Source organism: Girardinichthys multiradiatus, chromosome 10 (assembly GCF_021462225.1).
Source record: "Girardinichthys multiradiatus isolate DD_20200921_A chromosome 10, DD_fGirMul_XY1, whole genome shotgun sequence".
NCBI lineage: Eukaryota > Metazoa > Chordata > Actinopteri > Cyprinodontiformes > Goodeidae > Girardinichthys > Girardinichthys multiradiatus.
The window spans coordinates 32,136,864-32,159,286 of NC_061803.1; the positions used below are offsets into that span (position 1 = coordinate 32,136,864).

Consider the following 22,423-nt stretch of genomic DNA (forward strand, 5'->3'; position numbering starts at 1 on the left):
TATCAATGCGACAGTTTTGGATAGAAATTGAATCTAAAGCCCCTTTTCCATTGCCTGTAGAAAGCCCCAGGCTTTGTAAAGCCCATTTTGTGGGTCGATACAAATTTACCCGGGTAATTTAACTTTCCTGGGGCTTTACTTTCAGGGGTAAATGGTCCTTCTCTGGAGAAGGTCTTTTCAGCTTTCCCTGTGATTTGTTAAAGGGCCGGGGTTGTGTGCAGCGAGACTTGGCACCAGCAGCTTCACTAAAGACAGAGGTTTTTATACCAGCTGTATGTGAGAAAGTGAACCTTAAAACTTCATCTCTGCAGTCAGTTTGCCAAGAATGAGCCTACATTAAAATGTTTTTTTCTGAGTTTTTGGGGCAGCAGAGATCTGCTTACAGGCTTGTATGGTTGCTATTGGCTAAGCTAGGCTAACTGGGCAGTTGGACTGGGACTTTCCCACTAAACACTGCCTGATCTGCCCGGCACTCTGGGATTTCCCGCTACCTGTTATCTGTTTGTTGCATCTGAAAGCGAATATAAAGCGTTTAGTCGGTATGTGGTGAATAACCGTATGTACCAGGAAATAAAACAGAATATTTTTCACTGGCAATTTGTGACATTTGAACTTATTGTTGACATTATTAATAACTATTTCACCACAGATTAAATGAACATGGTCTGTAGTTATCTGAGTTTACCTGATGATAATAAAAGAAAAATAAGTGTGTTAATCAGTGTTTAGTAGTTATTGTAAATGAATCATGCAGGTTGGTAAAAAAATTAAAAGTAAAATAATGAACTTTTCTGCTTATGGATCCAGAGACGGTAAGAAAAAATGGAAGGAATTAATCAACTGTATAACTCTAAAGCTGATCATTATCTATTATATCTCAGTTGACAAAAAATGATTTAACTTTTAAACTGAGTAAATGAATAATGCCATCTGCTGGAATAAAGATGTATTGCAGTTTAATTCACAACTTCCCCAATACATCATTAGGTTGATTTTAAATAAATGGTTCGTGGCAGTAGAAAAGGAAAGTCGAGATTCCGTGGGATTCCTATTACCCAGGTAAAACAAATCCTGGAACTTCAAATCCTGGGGCTTTTGGTGGCCAAGGGGCTTGTTATCACTTTCAAACACTTGGAGCTCCTGTCTGAACAGGATTCAGTAAAAGGTTTGCCTGACCCGATTCATTAGTAAATGTTCTAGAAATAATACATCGGCTCCACTAGCTCCATCTTTCATTAATCTTTTCAGAGCATATTTTCCCTAAATCAAATAGATTCTCCTGACTGGAAATTGATCTTAGACACTTTAGTTTAGTAAAATTTAGGTTTCTTCATGATGCAAGTTGGTACGAACATCCTGATCCAGCCCTAATATATAATTCAGCTTTCCTTCCAAGCAGCCAGACCTTCTGTAGCTTCCTGATCAATAGTTCTCCAGAGTTGCTGAAGGAATTTCCAAGTATTTCTGCACAGTGTCCTTCATTAATCTGCCGTTACTGGATAAGTGGAGGTTTTATCTCCAGTAGAGTAGAAGGAAATCTAGTAAAGAGCTGAGAGATGCATCATCCTTTCAGTTTCAGCTAACAGCTCTTTGGAAATCCGTCTGTTATCTTTGGCATTTTGCAGAGTAAAATTTTACGTCTGTGAAACTCTGCTGAAAACAATGAAACTCAGTTTAAAACTAGATCTTCACTAAATTATCTGTTTCACACACTCCCTGAATGATTTATTGGTCACAAATACGAGACTTGACAAACAAAGAAGACGTTTTTCGGGAAATAAGCAGGTCCTGGACTGAACTGAGGGAAAAATCAGTTTCAGTCAAAAGAAACACTTTGAAAGACCTTCAGAAAGTCGAAGAGAACCATTTGTCCTGATCACTTTAACAAAGGGAAACTTGCAAGTGCTTCAAACTGTAGTGAAATATGAACCTTTAGTTGTTTCTTCTAACTGCTCTTCCTCCTGTCCTCTTTGTGTCTCTTCTCCACGCTTTCGGTCAGGAGTGGAAAATCTCGTGCTTTACTTCAGTGACACAGCGTGGTACAGTAGCAACTTTCCTTATTCTTACCGTCAAACCTCTGCTGTCTCCTAATTTTCAGTTTTCTTCTTTCCATTCCCCCATGCTGATTTCCAAAAAGTAGATGAATGCCAGCGATCCCCAATAAATATGGTCCAAGCTGGATTTATCTCTGAAGATTGTGTTGTTTAAACTGATCAGTGAGTTTAATTAGGTTCTTATCCTTAAAATCCAGTCAGTTTTCTCCAATTCTGTGTTCAGGTAATGAAGGACAGTCTTAAAACATTAACAGGTTATGTCAGGTTAGCTAAAAAAACATTCTTACAGTTCTAACAGAAGCTGTTTGGAAATAAAATGTCACGACAATGTCAAGCCACAAAGGTGTTCCAGGTGTAAGTTTGTCCCATTCTTCAAACAAGTCTTGGGGTGTCCAACAGGACAGGATCATCCTCATCCTGTTTCAGTTGTCCTATTTTTAGGAACAGGTTAGGTGTCTGGCAGGCCAGTCCAGCAGCCATGCCCTCCACTTCCTCAGCCATGCCTTAGGAATTTGTTTGAATTGATGTTTTCCCTTGTCTCAATGAAGAATACGTGGATGTCCTTGGAAAAGATGTTGCTTTGAAGTGGCAAAGTTTGCTCTAAAATCTCTGCTGGATTTTTCTGAATTAATGCTGCCATCACAGAAAAGCAACTATGTTTTGTCAGGGCAGTGATACAACCCTATACCATGATACAACTCCATAATACAAAGCCTGGCTGCAGGGAGTGGTTGCTAACAACACCCTCAATGTTCCTTTTCCTCGTTGCTCCATTCCATCCAACAAGCATCTGGAAAACCAATATGTCTGATCACAAGCCAGGTGATTATGATGATTCATCCTACATGCCTCAGAGAGCTGTGAAGTAGAAGTAAGCCTCTTGTTTTGCACGGTTTGTGAATCGTGCTCCATACTGCATAGCTGGACAAAGGTCTCCCAAAGTGATTCCTTGTCCATGTCGTTCAATCAGCTGTTGATGAATGGTGTTTGTGATGCAGTGCTTTCTGGGGGATCGGAGATGACCTCTCTCCAGCTCAAGCTGTTCCCTGAAATTCTTAATTATTCAAGGAACACTCTGAAACACATTAGACTGAGATAATAAAAAAATCATGCTCCAGCATGATTTTTTTTTTATCTAAGGATGCCTCATCATTTGATGAAAATTTTCAACATACATATGGTTTAATCTGAAGTTACAGACAAATTTTAAACTGAAAACCTGATGCAGCAGGCTAGTCCAATTTGCTGAAATGTTATTGCAGCAACTCCAAATGGTCCTAAGTAGCTTGTATGGCCCCCGGGTGCCTGCATGCATGCCTGACAATGTCGGGGCATACTCCTTCTAAGATGATGGATGGTTTCCTGGTGTATCTCCTCCCAGGCCCTGACCAAAGCATCACTAAGCTCCTGGACAGTCTGATGTGCAATCTGGTGGCGTCGTATGGACCTAAACATGATGTCCCAGAGGAGTTCTATTGGATTTAGGTCAGTGGAGCATGGAGGCCAGTCAATGGATGATTTCTTTATTCTCCAGGAACTGCCTGCAGGAGTAGATACCGGTCCTGCTAATGGGTTAAGGACCTCCGAAGGCCCTGTCCAGCTCTCCTAGAGTAACTTCCATCTTTTGGAATCTCCTCCACAACTTTAATTTTTTTGTGTATGAGGAATTTGGATTTTTATCCCTCCAGTGGTTTTCTCAAACATTTTGACATCTTTGCTCCTCAGCTTTTTCCCAAATGTCAGAATATGCAGATTAGCTCATAGTCCTTTTCAACTGGTAGTGGAGAGGTGCAGGCTTACAACTTTTGAACTCCACAGTTGCAACAGGAACCCCATTGAGACAGACTTTCTTCTCCCTGCTTTCTTTCCTTCTCAATCAGTGCAATACTGCCCCCGAAGCATCTGTTGAACTGCATGACTTTGTTTGGTCTGGCCTTAAAAATCAGTGTGAAAGCAAACTGGGCTATTTGAAGGTCGGAATTTCCTGTTCTTTACCGATCTATGGACCAATCCCTGGACTGGACCAGCAGTGTGAATGTGCACTTAGTGAAAATGTCAGAACATTGCGTTTCTGTCCATCATACCATGCCATCTAGAGATGAGTTGCTTAGGAGCAGTGGATTGTTGGAATTGTAGTTTTTAACACGTTGATATCTCTGCAGATGATGAGGCTTCATGTCACAAAGAACCCTTAAATCCCCCCCCCCCCCCAAGCAGCTTTGCAGATTAACTCTGAAATGTTGATAGTTCAGCTGTTTCTCTGAAAGCATTCACTACTTCTTTGAAGGCGTTTCTGAGATGGTTATCCTGTCATCACTTGAGCCGAGGAAAACATTAACAACATGGGAAGGTTAAGGCAGTCTTATCCGCCTCTGTTATGTGATATTGTGAGACTGAAACAGTTCTGAAATCCTAAAACCCTTCAACAAATCTAACTCCAACACTCACGCTCTGTCATTTGTTCTCACCCTCGTGATTCCTAACTTCTCTCACAACAGACTTTGCCTCTGCTGTCCGTCTCAGAGCTCAGGTTATCTGAGTTTAAAACCAGTTCTTTGATGCTCTGACTTGATGAAAATCACTTGCTTCACCATTGCAGGCTCAGACTGAAGAGTAATAATAAATCTGTGGGATGGATACTAAAGGATGGTGCTCAGGAGGATGACTTCTTTTACAATGACAGTTTAGCAACAATGGAACAAACGTTAGTGGGTGGTGTCCATGTCAATAGAAATTAAGCTGTCAGGACATACCTGTGTCCTGTCCATCCATCAAAGTCTGACAATGCAACAAATAAATAAATTACATTCTGAGTGTGAGATTGAATAATTCACCCAGACGGGATAAATGGTCTCATTACAACAAAGACTCTGGATCAGAGGACAGAAACTGCAGCATCTGATCTGGCCTGATCCAGTCTCATCCATACACCTTTTTTATAATCATATGAATTTTATTTAAAGTAAAATTCAGTCTGTCACAGTTGCTCTCATATCTGTCTCATGTACAGTTGAATAACGAAACCACGGAGCATTACATGCAGTGTAACTGCACCATAATCAGTATTATTCAGTTCATTTTTGAGTGCTCTGTGTTTTTGCTCATCTGTGTGCGAACCATAATTCTGTAGAACTCCATTATAGTCCTAATAATTTTCAGGGTAATTGAGGAGTTTGACAGCCGCTCGTTGCCTGCAGCTCAGCTCGACAAGCTCATGTTTACTCATTGTTGTCACAATTCTAATTGTTTATTTTAGTGATGATGTGACTTGGAGAGATATTAGTGCTCTAATGAGCCTCCAGGGTGTCATAAGAGGGCAGTTTGGGTGGATCAGCACTTTGTCTGTGTGCGTGCATGTTTCAGTATCTCATCAGAGAGGCTAAACACTCAAAGGGAGATCGGCTTGGCATCAGAGGGAGACTCCATAAGAATGCACTCAGAAAGTATTGGAGGATACTCCTCATCTCTGTCATCATCTTATCCCATCTCTCCACAATATACCATATATTTAGATTTTTCTGTTTTTTTACATCCAGTCCTTATAATCTCTCTGGCCGTTTATGCATGTTTTATGAGGATGGTGTGAAACCTTTACGGTAGGGGGACAAACAGGCTGCAATTGCTCCTCTCACCACCAGATGTCAGTGTTTACCAGTGAAAGTTTAGTTTCTGGCACTTGTGCTGCTGCTGCTGCTTGATCTGCTGATATCATCCAGATGTTTACATGCAACAAATTAAGTGTGAAACTTGACCATGTCTGTTGATACAGTAGTTCACAGATTTAGTTTATGTTTTGTCTTACATTTTCTATGTTTTTGAAGTGAATTTGTCTGAACTGTTATTTACTAAAATATATCTTTATAGCTACTTCTGTCTGTAATTAATTATAAACTGCTACTCTCATATCGTTGGTGTTGATACACCTGTATGTTCGGCACTTATGCACTCTTGAATGTATATTCTAAGTCTTGATAAGTATGCTTTTCTTTTCTTTTCTTGCATTTTTCAGTTAAAAAACAAATTGAAATGGGGAAGCAGTCAGTAAATCTTACATCACTTGAATACATTAACAAAGACATTTTTTTTTTAACCGGTGTTTTTAAATAACACCACAATGTTCCGATTTAGCTGTACACGCACACACATCCTGCAGCACACACACACAGACAGCTGAATAAAACCGGTTTGACTCTCAGATCAAATTGTAGATGTGTGAACTGACTGTCCATCTGAAAGAACAGCTTCCTCCATCTCATCCAGCTTCTCTTCTTTTCTTCTCTGTTCCAACATCTGAAAAATTATGTAACAAAGAGCCTGAGCTTTATTTTTTCTGGCCCTGGTACAGAACAAAGTCCAGAACTGAGGTTTACTTTTCATTAACAATCAGAGCCACGTATGTGTCCAATAGTCCTTGTTTTTCTTTGTTTTCAGTCACAAGTACTTCACTCCTCCCATCAAGAAGACCAGGAATCATTGACAAGCCAAGCGCCGCCTTCAGGTAACCCTGCCCACCCTGAAATGCTTGTTGATCAACTCCTCCCCTTCTTTAAACCCATCACTACCACCTGCGCGACCCCAAGAGCAACACATGATGGAAAACAACAGAGGAAGCTAGAGGAGGAGGAGGAGACCGTGAGGAGAGGAACCTGCAGCAGATCCCTGATGCCTTTGCAACCTTCCAAGCTCCGTCTCTTCTTGTCTCACACCTACAGCTCCGCCCCCACATCCCAGAAGACAAGGTTGTTGAGGCAGCCATCAGATGGCATCAACGCTTCGGGGCTGAAACTCAAAGCATTCGGCTCTGGCTCATCCCGTCTCCCCAAACCAAAGAGTCACTGAGGTGACTGGCGATCTGTGGCGACAGACAGACCTGAACTTCTGTCTGTACCCGTTCTGAATCCTCAACCTATTTATTGTTCATATTCTGAGCTCACATTTGAAATAGCACTACGGTAGGAAGACTGTTAACACCCAGATCCTGGAAGATATCACTAGATAAAAAAACATAGATTTGTGCCTTTGATTTGGAAGACTACTGCCTAAGTGTTGCCTCACTGTTGTTTGAATTTAACATTATTTAAAGTATAAACTGAGATGTTTCACATGCTGCTGTTTACAATTTAATCTTTATGGTCCACTAAATTGATTTCACTGATTTCCAGAATGACTCCGCCCAGCATCTGTGTAAGGAAAATAACTTTTTTCATTTGAATTATGTCACCAACATAAAACTCAACTTTTTGAATTATAATGATAATTATTCACTGTATTCTTGGGTAACAGTGGAGTTACTGATCTATAAACCAATAACTAAGATCCAAAGTTCAATTTCAGCAACACACCCCCTCTGCTTTTAAACTGCTGGTTAGATTGTTTTTCCCACTTGCTGAAAATTCCTTCCTCAACCATAGAAGATGTGGCGCAGATCAGACCTCAGATCCTTCTGTTTGCCATCCATCATCTCTTCGCTCAAACAACCTTGACACGATGTCATCCTGTGTCTGTTCTGAAGCTTTTCAGCCTCAAACTCTTGACTTCACGGGCCCAGTTTGGTTAAATCCCTGAGAAACACTCCTTGCTACGGAAAGAGTCAGGGATTTCTGGCTGTTGCTTCCAGTAAAACCCTTTTTTGCGTCAGCCAGTTAAACTGGACATAGAAAAAAGGATTAACGATCTCTTTTCCTTTTATTAGCTTTAGAATTAAACCTTTTTTTCAACTTTTTCCCTGGTTCTACGGCCATGCTGTGAAATTTCTATTAAAGCATTTCGTCTTAATTATTCTTCATGCAATGTTTAATCCAAAAAGAAACCTTTTACCTCTGAACTGACGGATCTGAGTAACTACACAAGTTCAGAGTTATTTCATGGTTAACATTCAGCAGAGGAACTGCAGTTTGTTTCAGCGTCTTTTACCTCGAACAAATCCTGACATTTGAGTTTTGCTTTGTCGTCTGGAACGGCTCCTTTACAGGCAGAATGTCACGTTTCTGTGGGAAGATCTGAAACCGCGACACATTTTCAGAACCATCCTAACATTTTGTTAAGTCGAGGAAAATGCTCTTTCCTGGATTCCTTCAAGAAGTTGAACCGAATGACATTTTCCCCCTGCCGATGCCTCAAACTCTCTGGTAGTAAAATATCTTCTAATCTGGATCAGCAATGATCTGTCAGCTCTGCCTGCTTTCACATGACACCACTCTGTAATAAAATATGCAACACAGTTAGAAAACAGAAACAGATGCAGAAATATGCAAACTGTCTCCGCTTGAATGCAGTGACCCTGCAGACAATCCCAGAAACCTAAAACGTCACACATGCTGGTGAATTTGCAGTAAAGTGATGGTATAATATTGTGTACGACAGGATAACTCCATCTTTCTGTTTCAGGTTTTATGATAAAAACTGAACTTTTTGGGTTTTTGACTGTTGAAATAAATTACCACTTAGATGTTATTCTCTCAGGGATTATAAACCCCAAACATCTGTCACTTAAGCAAATTTCAAAAATCAGTTTAAATTTTATTAATTTTCGGAGTAAAAACTGGTGCTTTACTCCATTATTTTTGGATTGGTTGTTTCATACATCCAGCTCACAGGACTAAACGGCAGATAACTCAGTGACAGAGAGGAAACAGGTTTTTTATGTTTTCTTTGAAAACTAAGGATCTCTATTTTTCCGTTTTGAATAGAGTACAAGTTAATAAAGAACAAACTGTGCTTTAAAGAATCTGTAATAAGAGTCAAATAATTCTGCCCAGGGTTAAATAAGTGGCCCTAATACCAATTATAGCATTTATAACTTTCTCGTTGAGGTTCAGTCTCAGTATTTTAGATTTTAAACTACAGATGCAGTCCAAATTTCTTAACATAAAACGATGTAATAGCCATTAGCTACCTGAGCATTAAGTCTACAGACCAAAAATAAAATCATTAAAATCCTCCCTTTGTTCTACTCACACCCACAGAATAGAGTAATTTGTGTAAATAATTCTGTTTAGGGTTGACCAAATATATATTTTTTATTTTTTAGTATGGACAGGAATCTTTTAACTTGGATTTCTAATTTTCATATCATTAATCAGCTGTAAACATATGGCCATATTGTTTTACAGCACTAATATAAATGTTAAATTAACCAAGCAAAGCCATGCTGACTGCAGCTTGGTTTCTATGCAAGACATTTGTCCTAAAACCAGAAATTTTGAAGTCTTTTAATTTGCCATTGCACCACTAATCAGCATGAAGTTTTGCTGCAGTCATTCAGCAAGTTTAAGTCGTCTGAACTGAGAATAAGTCTTTAAATTAACTTTAATCTGAATATGTTCTCATAATGTTAACATGAATCTACAGGTTTAATATGTAAATAATTGTCTCATCAACAATTATATATTATATATAGCATACAGGTCCTTCTCAAAATATTAACATATTGTGATAAAGTTCATTATTTTCCATAATGTCATGATGAAAATTTAACATTCATATATTTTAGATTCATTGCACACTAATTGAAATATTTCAGGTCTTTTATTGTCTTAATACAGATGATTTTGGCATACAGCTCATGAAAACCCAAAATTCCTATCTCACAAAATTAGCATATCATTAAAAGGGTCTCTAAACGAGCTATGAACCTAATCATCTGAATCAACGAGTTAACTCTAAACACCTGCAAAAGATTCCTGAGGCCTTTAAAACTCCCAGCCTGGTTCATCACTCAAAACCCCAATCATGGGTAAGACTGCCGACCTGACTGCTGTCCAGAAGGCCACTATTGACACCCTCAAGCAAGAGGGTAAGACACAGAAAGACATTGCTGAACAAATAGGCTGTTCCCAGAGTGCTGTATCAAGGCACCTCAGTGGGAAGTCTGTGGGAAGGAAAAAGTGTGGCAGAAAACGCAGCACAACGAGAAGAGGTGACCGGACCCTGAGGAAGATTGTGGAGAAGGGACCTTGGGGGACCTGCGAAGCAGTGGACTGAGTGTGGAGTAAAAACATCCAGAGCCACCGTGCACAGGCGTGTGCAGGAAATGGGCTACAGGTGCCGCATTCCCCAGGTCAAGCCACTTTTGAACCAGAAACAGCGGCAGAAGCGCCTGACCTGGGCTACAGAGAAGCAGCACTGGACTGTTGCTCAGTGGTCCAAAGTATTTTTTTTGGATGAAAGCAAATTCTGCATGTCATTCGGAAATCAAAGTGCCAGAGTCTGGAGGAAGACTGGGGAGAAGGAAATGCCAGAAGTCCAGTGTCAAGTACCCACAGTCAGTGATGGTCTGGGGTGCCGTTTCAGCTGCTGGTGTTGGTCCACTGTGTTTTATCAAGGACAGGGTCAATGCAGCTAGCTATCAGGAGATTTTGGAGCACTTCATGCTTCCATCTGCTGAAAAGCTTTATGGAGATGAAGATTTCATTTTTCAGCACGACCTGGCACCTGCTCACAGTGCCAAAACCACTGGTAAATGGTTTACTGACCATGGTATCACTGTGCTCAATTGGCCTGCCAACTCTCCTGACCTGAACCCCATAGAGAATCTGTGGGATATTGTGAAGAGAACGTTGAGAGACTCAAGACCCAACACTCTGGATGAGCTAAAGGCCGCTATCGAAGCATCCTGGGCCTCCATAAGACCTCAGCAGTGCCACAGGCTGATTGCCTCCATGCCACGCCGCATAGAAGCAGTCATTTCTGCAAAAGGATTCCTGACCAAGTATTGAGTGCATAACTGTACATGATTATTTGAAGGTTGACGTTTTTTGTATTAAAAACACTTTTCTTTTATTGGTCGGATGAAATATGCTAGTATTGTGAGATAGGAATTTTGGGTTTTCATGAGCTGTATGCCAAAATCATCCGTATTAAGACAATAAAAGACCTGAAATATTTCAGTTAGTGTGCAATGAATCTAAAATATATGAATGTTAAATTTTCATCTTGACATTATGGAAAATAATGAACTTTATCACAATATGCTAATATTTTGAGAAGGACCTGTATGCTATATATAATATATAATTGTTTATGAGACAATTATTTACATATTAAACCTGTAGATTCATGTTAACATTATGAGAACATATTCAGATTAAAGTTAATTTAAAGACTTATTCTCAGTTCAGACGACTTAAACTTGCTGAATGACTGCAGCAAAACTTCATGCTGATTAGTGGTGCAATGGCAAATTAAAAGACTTCAAAATTTCTGGTTTTAGGACAAATGTCTTGCATAGAAACCAAGCTGCAGTCAGCATGGCTTTGCTTGGTTAATTTAACATTTATAAGGACCTGTATATATATATATCATATACCATATTTCATGGAACCATCCCTCCAGAACGCCCCCTGCAGGGTGGGGCCTGTAAGGAGAAGCTGAGGCCCAGCAGAGGGAGAGAGAACAGGAAGGCTTTCTCCATCTCAGAGTTATAAAGTTCTCTTCAACAAGTGTTTTTCCTCTCATTGTTCCATTTACTTCCCAGTTAAACTGAATTGACTGTAAAAAACTGTTCACCCACCTCGTGACACTCTGACCTCCTCTGTCTTCCTTCTCCATCTTCCTCGCACCTGCCTAAATGATTTCCAGCAGTAGAACTGCTGCTTCTGCCCAGGTGTAGCAGTTAAAGCTTGTTGCCATGGCAGCCCAGAGCCGCAGCATCCATGTGGAATCACAGCACATCCTCGTGTTTCTTCTTTTGTTCCCCGTTAAATGAATCATCACACACAGTTAAATGCCGCAGGTGGTGGGCTGGTTGTTTTTTCCAAGTTTCATCTTCCACTGGTTTGGAAAAACACATCAAAGTTTTTTGTTCCAAAATGTTTTGCCTTATTTTCCTTAAAGGTGTGACAGAAAACTATGATAATTTATGTTTTTGTTTTTAAAAGTTTCTACATTTTACTTATTTTTCCACTGTTGCTTAAAGCTCCACCTTGGTTCCAGCACCACCCTTCTGGCCTTGGTGCAATCATCATTAAAATGGGGAACATTCGGTCCTGCAGCTGTTGTTAATAAGTTCTTATCTGAAGCTCCTGACAGAGAGCACAGGCAGGATTCCTGGAGTAAAACTCCCAACAGTTTCTTAGCAAAAGCTTACACTGGACGACTGAGAGGTGGATTAAACCTGAAGGTCCTTTTATCTCAGAGAGAGTCCTTCATGATGAGTAGTAACAGTTAATCTGCCTCGAAACATCACAGCATCCAGCCAAACAGCTGAGTTGAGTGTTTCCTTCCTGGAAATGGCTGGAAAAGTAAGAAAATTCATTTCAGAATTTTTCAGGTCTGCAATATAGAAAAAGGATTGTGTTGTTTCATAATTTGTGGAAAATCACGGAAACAAACCCAACAAGGTAAATGTTTGTGCACAAACGTAAAGACTTAGATCCTGGAAGAGTATGGGATTATGAAGTGGAAAATCTGTAGAAACCAGGTCTACATTTGTTATGAAGACTTAAATAACCAATATTGAAGTTTTTGAGACCTGGATATTGAATCACTGAACTTGTTTCCTTTCCAGTGAATCAGCTTAATGAATAAAAACCTTCAGAATCGAATTTTTATGGAACCTTCAATAACATGTCAGGGTCATGTTGGAGAAGGAAACCTGTATGTCCACATCAGATGGGGCTAAGCGACCTGCTGAGAGGAAAACTCCTGTTTGTTGTCGTTTTCCATCTTGTCCCAAAGTCAACTCTCCTCTCCTTCAGTTTCTGCCTTGCTGCATCTATCATTCCCTATTGTTTGAACAATGTTCTTTTGCTTCATCTTTTAGGGTAATAAATTGACTAAAACATTATGCATTAAGCAGAATAGACAGTATAAGTCTTATTGTTCACTGTAATAGACAAATCTCTGATGCCCAACATTAGACAGATTCGTCCTCCATATCTGTCTCCCATGAATGCCTCATTTTATTCAGCTTTCTTTGTTTTAACTCTAAATTAAAACAGTCCAAAACCCAGACATCCAAACAGAAAAACACATAACTAGGATATTTTTTACCATCAGTAAAGATGCTACTGTTTGATAAACATCCTAAACAATACATAAATGGGTGAAACCTGGAGATTGTTTCCTTTGACCCTCACCCTTTCCTGTTTCCACACTGTGAATGGCTTAATCTTATTTTCCTAATAAATGGGAGGAACCTAGAAATAAAGGTAGGGTGCTGTGTGTGACGATCTTAACGAAGGAGTTCTCTAGATGTTTTGGTGTTGTGCCCGGTTTTCCAGAATAAACTTTTTTGTCTGTATATTTCACTGTAAATTATTAGTGACAGTTCAACATGTTATTGTGTGTTATGTGTATTCATGATACCACTGTATTGTTTTTTGTTTTTTTTTCAACTATAATCCCTCTGTAGGTATGCTTTTATTTGGCTAACTTGAAGGAAAAGCATCCTGCTATTTCTGGTCACTTTATTATTTTATTTTATTTTTTGGTGCAATATCTGCTGCAGTGTTTTGCTGTTCAGCTACATTAACTCATATTTATATGACAGACTGAACAAAGTTTCCTTTACTGTAATATTAATTTTTTATGTCTGAATGATGAGCTTGTAAAATATCTAATTAGAAAAAAGCACTTTACGACATCAGGCAACACTGGGCTTGTCCAAACTGCTTTATTTAAACTTTGTGTGTTGTCAAAAAATGCTGCATTTATGTCAAACAGTAATAATCTGATTGCATTCCTTAAAAAATGTTTTGTTTTAGTGATTAGAGCTTTATAACCCTGTAATTACAGAGCTGAAAACAAAACATTCAAAAAGACAGAAATATCTAAATGTTCCTTATTAATCTGTTTATATTTATTATTATTAATGATTTGGTCAAAACAAAAATAGCTTTTTGTTTTACTTTCATCTGAGAAGAACCTAAGTTTGTTGGAAACTCATTTTAACATGATTCAGAATATGTATTTCAGATCAGATCAAAAATAATAATTAAAACAGACAAATGGCCTCTATATTTAAACAGAGAAAGACGAGGCAAGTAGTAAATTATGCACACGTGTGACTTTGGTCCTTGGTTTGTGAAGTCTGACTGTCAAAGTTTTGTGTTAAACAGAAACAAAATGTTCAAATTTAGAGACTTATTGGTCTGAATTTCTCTCCTGTTTCCCACTGGACCTGAATGCAGCATTAAAGCTTTCCTGCTAACTGCTGTTTTAAGCTTAACACAGAATTTGCAACTGTGAACAGAATCAGAACGTCTTTCAGTTTTAGTTAAAAATAGTCGAAACACAAGTGCTTGTTTAAAAAAGTTTGTATTCTTGTTTTATCGAATTGTCTCATTCCTTCCTGTCTCTCATCTCTGAATATTTGTGGTTCTCTTCTGTCACTGGCTGAGACGGTTTGGATGCTGCTGAAATAAAGAATAACAAAATTCATTAAAACGTGTGAACTTCATTAATTTCAGTGGATAAATATCCTAAATTATTAAAAATAAATGTACTGCAGCCAACCACCAGGGGGCAAGAAAAAAGTCTTCATTTCGATTATTGTATAGCATCTAGTCTACACAGGATTTTACTTCATCCTTACATAATTATTATACATTAATTTTATATTCACTCAGAGATACATTAAACAGCATTACCAGCACTTGATGGTCTGATAGGGTCACATTGTGGGTTTGCATGAGGCTGTGGGGTGGTTTCATAAAGTTATCTACAGGTCCTTCTCAAAATATTAGCATATTGTGATACAGTTAATTATTTTCCATAATGTCATGATGAAAATTTAACATTCATATATTTTAGATTCATTGCACACTAACTGAAATATTTCAGGTCTTTTATTGTCTTAATACGGATGATTTTGGCATACAGCTCATGAAAACCCAAAATTCCTATCTCACAAAATTAGCATATCATTAAAAGGGTCTCTAAACGAGCTATGAACCTAATCATCTGAATCAACGAGTTAACTCTAAACACCTGCAAAAGATTCCTGAGGCCTTTAAAACTCCCAGCCTGGTTCATCACTCAAAACCCCAATCATGGGTAAGACTGCCGACCTGACTGCTGTCCAGAAGGCCACTATTGACACCCTCAAGCAAGAGGGTAAGACACAGAAAGACATTTCTGAACGAATAGGCTGTTCCCAGAGTGCTGTATCAAGGCACCTCAGTGGGAAGTCTGTGGGAAGGAAAAAGTGTGGCAGAAAACGCTGCACAACGAGAAGAGGTGACCGGACCCTGAGGAAGATTGTGGAGAAGGGCCGATTCCAGACCTTGGGGGACCTGCGGAAGCAGTGGACTGAGTCTGGAGTAGAAACATCCAGAGCCACCGTGCACAGGCGTGTGCAGGAAATGGGCTACAGGTGCCGCATTCCCCAGGTCAAGCCACTTTTGAACCAGAAACAGTGGCAGAAGCGCCTGACCTGGGCTACAGAGAAGCAGCACTGGACTGTTGCTCAGTGGTCCAAAGTACTTTTTTCGGATGAAAGCAAATTCTGCATGTCATTCGGAAATCAAGGTGCCAGAGTCTGGAGGAAAACTGGGGAGAAGGAAATGCCAAAATGCCAGAGGTCCAGTGTCAAGTACCCACAGTCAGTGATGGTCTGGGGTGCCGTGTCAGCTGCTGGTGTTGGTCCACTGTGTTTTATCAAGGGCAGGGTCAATGCAGCTAGCTATCAGGAGATTTTGGAGCACTTCATCCTTCCATCTGCTGAAAAGCTTTATGGAGATGAAGATTTCATTTTTCAGCACGATCTGGCACCTGCTCACAGTACCAAAACCACTGGTAAATGGTTTACTGACCATGGTATCACTGTGCTCAATTGGCCTGCCAACTCTCCTGACCTGAACCCCATAGAGAATCTGTGGGATATTGTGGAGAGAACGTTGAGAGACTCAAGACCCAACACTCTGGATGAGCTAAAGGCCGCTATCGAAGCATCCTGTGCCTCCATAAGACCTCAGCAGTGCCACAGGCTGATTGCCTCCATGCCACACCGCATTGAAGCAGTCATTTCTGCAAAAGGATTCCCGACCAAGTATTGAGTGCATAACTGTACATGATTATTTGAAGGTTGACGTTTTTTGTATTAAAAACACTTTTCTTTTATTGGTCGGATGAAATATGCTAATTTTGTGAGATGGGAATTTTGGGTTTTCATGAGCTGTATGCCAAAATCATCCGTATTAAGACAATAAAAGACCTGAAATATTTCAGTTAGTGTGCAATGAATCTAAAATATATGAATGTTAAATTTTCATCATGACATTATGGAAAATAATGAACTTTATCACAATATGCTAATATTTTGAGAAGGACCAGTATGTGCAATCGCCAGTGATGCTAAAGTTAAATTTACACATTATCGCAAGTAAATAAAATAAGTCCCCCAAGTGGGTAATCGTATTTATACAGGAAATGCTCAAAAAGCACCCAAAAGTTGGACAGAAAAACTATAAATAAAAATTCAGCTTTGTTTATAAAACAATCCACACCCATTTGCCAATTTATTTTGATACTCACTTTAATTTGTATTCCTACATGTGTAAAAAAGTACAAGAACAATGTATTTTCATCCTGAAGAAGCTTCTGAAGGAAATCTGTCTTATTAATATATTTAAATTCCAGAACTTTTGTTGGGGTATTGGTTCAAACGTTTTCATTGTTTCAGAAAACTGTTAAGAACTTAGGTATTTAAGCAGATAGGTACTTATCTCCTTTGAAAACCATTGGTACATTTTTTAATTTGTGGGTTTTCTAACCCAAAGTTTATTTGTACAGCACATTTCAGCAACAAGAAATTTAAGGTGTTTTACGTGATTAAAAAGTACACTGCAGTGACAAAAGACATAAAAAACGTTAGAAAGCAAAACTTTATCTTTATAGCGCACTTCAGGAAATGATGAAACTAGCCATTAAATTTTACTTCTACTAAATGCATCAATTTACTTTTATTGAGGGGAATTCAATTTTTACAAGGTTAAGGTAAGCAATCATAGTCTACAGCCTTTATCAGGAGTTTTTTTCATAAAAAACAGGATAAATATTTACACTGTACTTCTCTTAGAATTCTTCATTTCAAAACAGAAAGACTGAACAATTACCATTGCTTTGTTTTGCACCAGCTGAAACAGACACACCAAGAGAGCTGGAAATGGCTGAAAGAAAGAGTTGCACAAAACAATGACTGGTGTTGTTTGCTGTCAGACATTGTGTTTGAATGTCTCCCTGTTTTTTACTCAAACGGCAGCAAAGCAAACAGCAACTAACTGGTTCATTGTTCCCCTGTGCCTGTCGAGTGTGGGCGAAAGTTTAAAATAAATCAAATGAAGCACAAAACAGCAATGAACTGTGTATCTATGTGGCTCAGACTGTGAAACAAGCTACAGAGCTGAGGAACGGTGTTACTTTCCAGCCAGCCAGTTGCCTCCAGAGCACAGCAGATACAGGTAAGAGTGAGGAAGCTCCTCTACTCAATAATTCCCACCCCGATGGAATTTTCCATGCAGCTGCTTCCTGCTACTGAAGATCACAACCCAAAAATACAGACAGATCCTGAGGGTCACACCTGCAGCAGGAAACCCTGCAGCAGCTCTTCTACCTAGGTCAAAGCTTAGCACAAAAGCAAAGACGCTTTCTGATTTATTTCTTTTAGTTTACTCAGACTATACCGACTATGGTCACAGAGCTAGAAAGATAAGGGCATAATCTGATTTTAAGGCAAATCATTTTCCAAGCTTTTCTCACTTTACATTTTAGGTGTCCTCTCAACCTTAATTAGAACTGACACCTGGCAGTTCTTTACATATTCCCCTTTAAAAAGAAGAATTATTTTTGTGCAGAAGATGTGGTTCCGATGAAGTCTTACAGCCATGACCTTTAGTGATAAGAGTCAGCTACTATATGTCCAAGACCATGGTTCTAAACTAGAAAAAGGTGGAAACTTCCCTTCAGGTCAGAGTTCAGCCTCTACCTTGAGTGGAGGAATTAGCTAATCTTGAGGTTTAGGAGCAATGGCAGAATGAAGAAAAAAATAAACAGCGCTACCCCAATGATGTGGTGGTAAACAAGGAACTAAGTCAAAATAAGAAACTGGGAAACTGGGAATTACCAGCTTGGGTGAGAGATTTCTGTGCTTTCCTCCTGGGAATAGTACCATGAAAAAGCAGATGTAGCTGGAAAAAAATAATAGATGGTGGTGGATGTTGAGTCCTTTGAAACAAACAGCACTTACTTTTTTATGTCTTATGTTTTTTTGCAGCACTAGTAGGGTTTTCTCTTTTTTTGACAATGACCTGACAGGAAAGGGGTGGAGAGATGGGGAAGACATGCAGCAAAGGTCAGCGTGCCAGGACATGAACCCGTGATGACCTGCGTCAAGGACTAAGACTTCTGAACCTGGGTTGCATGTTTTACCCCTGTACCACCGCCACACCGAACAGCACTTTTGCTTGGACATCTTTTGGCCGTTAACTAAAGACAAATAGATAAATAGGAGAAAACAAGAAGTATTAACAGCTGGAAATGCTGCTGGATCATGTGTGGTTAGTATAATGGACTCTAAACAAGTTTGGCTCTAGCTGTGTTTACTTTAATCCTGGTAATTGTTCTACACACGCTAACACTAAACTAAAGCTAAAACTAACTGAAAACTCTGAATCCACCCAAACTGACCCGTTGACACGTTAAGTATTAAACAACTGATCTGTGTGCTCGCTCACTTAAAAGAGAAGATATCCGTACTGCTCAGATGATAATTTCCAAAAATAATTTAATTTATATGATGAGAATTTGCACTTTCAAACATTGTATTACTATGACCGAGTCTATTCAATACCATGCAAAACATTTTGTAGATTTGTTTCTTTTTTTTGGCTTTTTTGTCACACTTAAAAGTTTTACCAGACAAGTTTTATTATCAAACAAACATAACCTGTGTAATTACAAGAAACAGTTTTCAAGTCAAATCACGTTTATTTATATAGCGCTTTTCAGCGACAAGGCACTCAAGGCGCTGTACATAAGGAAAAACATTACAGTGATACAGAAAATCAAACAATAGAGGTAATTAAAAAAAATTAAGCGAATAGAATGATGGATAAGAAAACCAAAGGAAAATTGGACTGAAAACTTTAATAATGTTTAGATAACACATTCAAAGGCCACGCTAAACAAACAAGTTTTTAATCTTGATTTAAAGCAACATTGGGTTTCTGCGCTTTTACAGTTTTCTGGGAGTTTATTCCAGATTAGTGGAGCATAAGAACTAAAAGCTGCTTCTCCATGTTTGGTTCTGGTTCTGGGCATGCAGAGTAGATTTGAGCCAGAAGACCTGAGAGGTCTGGGTGGTTGATATACTGACAACAAGTCTGTAATGTATTTTGGTGCTGAGCCATTCAGTGATTTATAGACTAACAGAAGTATTTTAAAGTCTATTCTCTGAGCTACAGGGAGCCAGTGTAGGGACTTTAGAACCGGGGTGATGTGTTCTCTTTCTAAGGCCCTGTCCCAATACCCACACTACACCCTTCGCCCCTCTATGAAGTGTTTACTTTGTACAAGTGCATGTAGGGGTTGAAGTGCGCAGGTTATAAGCGTGCAAAATTGGAGAATTGGGACAATAGGGGTTACGTCATCGACTTGCACCTCTGCACCATAACTGCAACATCAAAAAGGGCGGGAACCAGCGCTGTTTTCACAGTCTTGCTGCTAAAAAAACGATTTAAAACAGCAACAAGCAATTGTTTTGAGGAGAAGAAAGTGCAGGAAGTGAAGGAGGCTTATACACCAGACTCTCGCCGTGCCAGTGTTTGTTTGAAAGGTAACTTCAGTGTTATGGCCTACTGACTGCCCAGAGTCACTCTGAACCCAGTGGTATCTAACAATGTTGAGCCTGGAAAACCAGTAAAAAACAAATATTTGTCGGCTTGCTGTCTAAAGTTTACGCAGTTCTTATTATTCTGATTTGATGGCTGGTTACGTTGACGGTTGTGATGGGTTTTTGCTCAGAACGTCATCTACAGCAGTCAGTTTTGGGTAATATACTTCGGTGAAGTCCGCTTAGATGCGGGCTTCGCAGTTTGTTAACCTGTTGACCGTGGCAAATAAGGCACGAGCGTTATTGATGTTTTTGCTAATGATCTCAGAAAATAAAGATTCCCTTGCATTTTTCAGGTGTAAGTTATATCTGTATAGTCTCTCTTTATAGATAATATAGTGAACCTGGAGTCCAGTTTTTTGAAACTCCTTTTTTTCACTTCTGATTGGTGGAGCACTTCTCCACAGAGACATTTTCTTCCCAGAAACGAATTTCACTTTAACTGGAATAATTGAATCAATGATGTGCGAGATTTTACTTGTCTTCCAGCTCATCTACAGTGTTACAGGACAAAGTGGAGGTAGAAGCAGCACCGTCCTTAAAGATGCGTTTTTGTCAGCATCTGCCATTTTGGACTTATTTTATTATTTTTTTTTTTTCAGTTAGGTCTTTCTATTTCTTTGGGTTTAGTAGTTATGTTTGTTTATTCCTTCTGTTATCCTGATGTTAGTTTTGTGCTCTCTCCTGCCTCCTAGTTTTAGTAGTTCTTTCTCCCTTCGCCCATAGTTCCCTTGGTGGTTGCTTTCTCATTTATTTATTACTTAGAATGGTTTTCTCCTCTGGTTATTATTATTATTATTAGCAGTACAGTTCTCTTTGCCTCTTTGGGTTTTTTAGTTTAGTTTCTCGCTTAGTGTTTCTGTGCTTGTTTACCGTTAGGTTATTTGTTCTTGCTGCATTCTTCTAGTCTATTCGTTTATTTTCCCTGTTCATTCCCTTGTCCTCAGATCCCTTTCAGTTGTTATTTACCCAGAGGTTTGTTTCCCTTTAGATTATTTGTCCTCCCTGATTCCTTATGTTTGTATAGTTCTGTGTGTTTAGTTCCTCTCTGGCAGTTTTAATAATTATTGGTTACTTCCCTTTACATTCTTGTTGGTGTTTTAGATTGTTGGGTGTATTTGGTTTTCACTTCCCTGCTCCTCCTTGTGAGTTAGTGTTTGTTTATCTTTAGACCTGTTCCCACTTCTACTCTGATTACCTTAGTTTCCTCTCATTGGTCCACAATCCTCCTCTCCCTGCTTATATACCTGGTTGTTCTAATTATTCTCCGCTGGTTCCTTACGTCATGCATGCCATGCTTCTCACCATTTGTCTTCCTGACGTCTCCTGGTTCCTTGTCGATGTTTGACAATTCCTATAAGTCCTTTGTTTATTATTATTAAAGAAGAAATAAGATTAAATAGCACCATGTGGCTCCCTAGTGCTTGCTTACATTTTGGTCCAAACCAACTCTGAACACTGACAGTAGGAACCAGCCATCACATGGATCAAGCAGGCAGAGTCTCCGATCTATGTTCATGGGTGCAGCAGCAAGAAAGGGTGTTAAGGGCAATGTATGGTGAAAAGGTTGAGATCCAGCCCTCTCCCCTGCTGCTTAAAGAAATGAAGGAATCCCGATTGGTACGACCAAATCCAGAACATAATGTGGACCACGATTGCTCCTCCCAGCCTCTCCTCCACCTCTTTCAACGGCACCGCCGTCGCCAGCCATCCACTACTATAGCAGCCTCAGCCAAGCCTTCCACGTCAGCAGCAGCCAGCGAGACTTCCACGTCAGCAACAGCCAACGAGTCTTCCATGCCAGCAGCAACCAGTGAGCCTTTCTTGCCAGCATCAACCGAATCACCAACATTCACAGCAGCGGTCACAGCTTATCTGTCCTCTGGGACCAAACTCCCATTTTCACTGGATCAGGTTAGAAAGCAGTTAAGAAGAGGCACAGTCCTAAATAATCTGTTCAACAACCTCCTGGACTCGCCTGGCGCACAGAAGTGGAAGTTGGATGTTCTGGACCAACAAAAGTGCTGGGTAAAAGATTGGGGAGGATTTTTTCAGAGCCCATTAACTGTGGAGATCCTAGAAACTGAGCGACACAGAGTAATCCAAACCTGCAACGAATCTGTGTTAGCTCCCACATCCATGGCTGAATCTCCTGACACCTCCGCCCCAGCCTCCGGAGAAGGTGGGCTCGCTACTTTTGCATCAGCCTCTTTAGAAGGCCAGCTCGACACTTCCGCATCTACCACCTCAGAAGCCCAGCTCGTCGCTTCTGCATCAGCCTTTGTGGAAGGTCGGCTCGGTGCTTCTATGTCCATCTCCACAGAATTTGACCTCGATGCCTCGGCCTCACCCTTCACAGTCATGGCAGCGCAGCTCGACGCCTCCTCATCTGCCACATCAGAAGCCCATTTCGACGCTCCCGCATCAGCCTCCGTGGGGGGTCGGTTCAGTGCTTCTATGTCAGTTCCCACAGAAGCTCATTCTGATGCTTTGACCTCTGCCTCCATGAGAGACCCTCCTTACAGTTCCCTTTGGTTTC

General features: G+C 39.8%; 1 protein-coding gene across 4 annotated transcripts in view; it reads left to right on the forward strand.

The window, feature by feature from the left end:
- ccser2b (coiled-coil serine-rich protein 2b) overlaps nucleotides 1-7,829 on the forward strand; it is a 45,145-nt gene extending 37,316 nt beyond the window's left edge. For 2 of the 4 annotated variants that reach the window (XM_047376273.1, XM_047376272.1), the window contains exon 14: nucleotides 6,486-7,829. In XM_047376273.1, the coding sequence (XP_047232229.1) occupies nucleotides 6,486-6,893 (408 nt within the window). In that variant the 3' untranslated portion in view covers nucleotides 6,894-7,829. Of the gene's footprint in view, nucleotides 1-1,999; nucleotides 2,040-6,485 lie in introns of all 4 variants that reach the window. The other 2 variants (XM_047376274.1, XM_047376275.1) reach the window with 2 other exon arrangements.
- The last annotated feature ends 14,594 nt before the right edge of the window (nucleotides 7,830-22,423 follow it).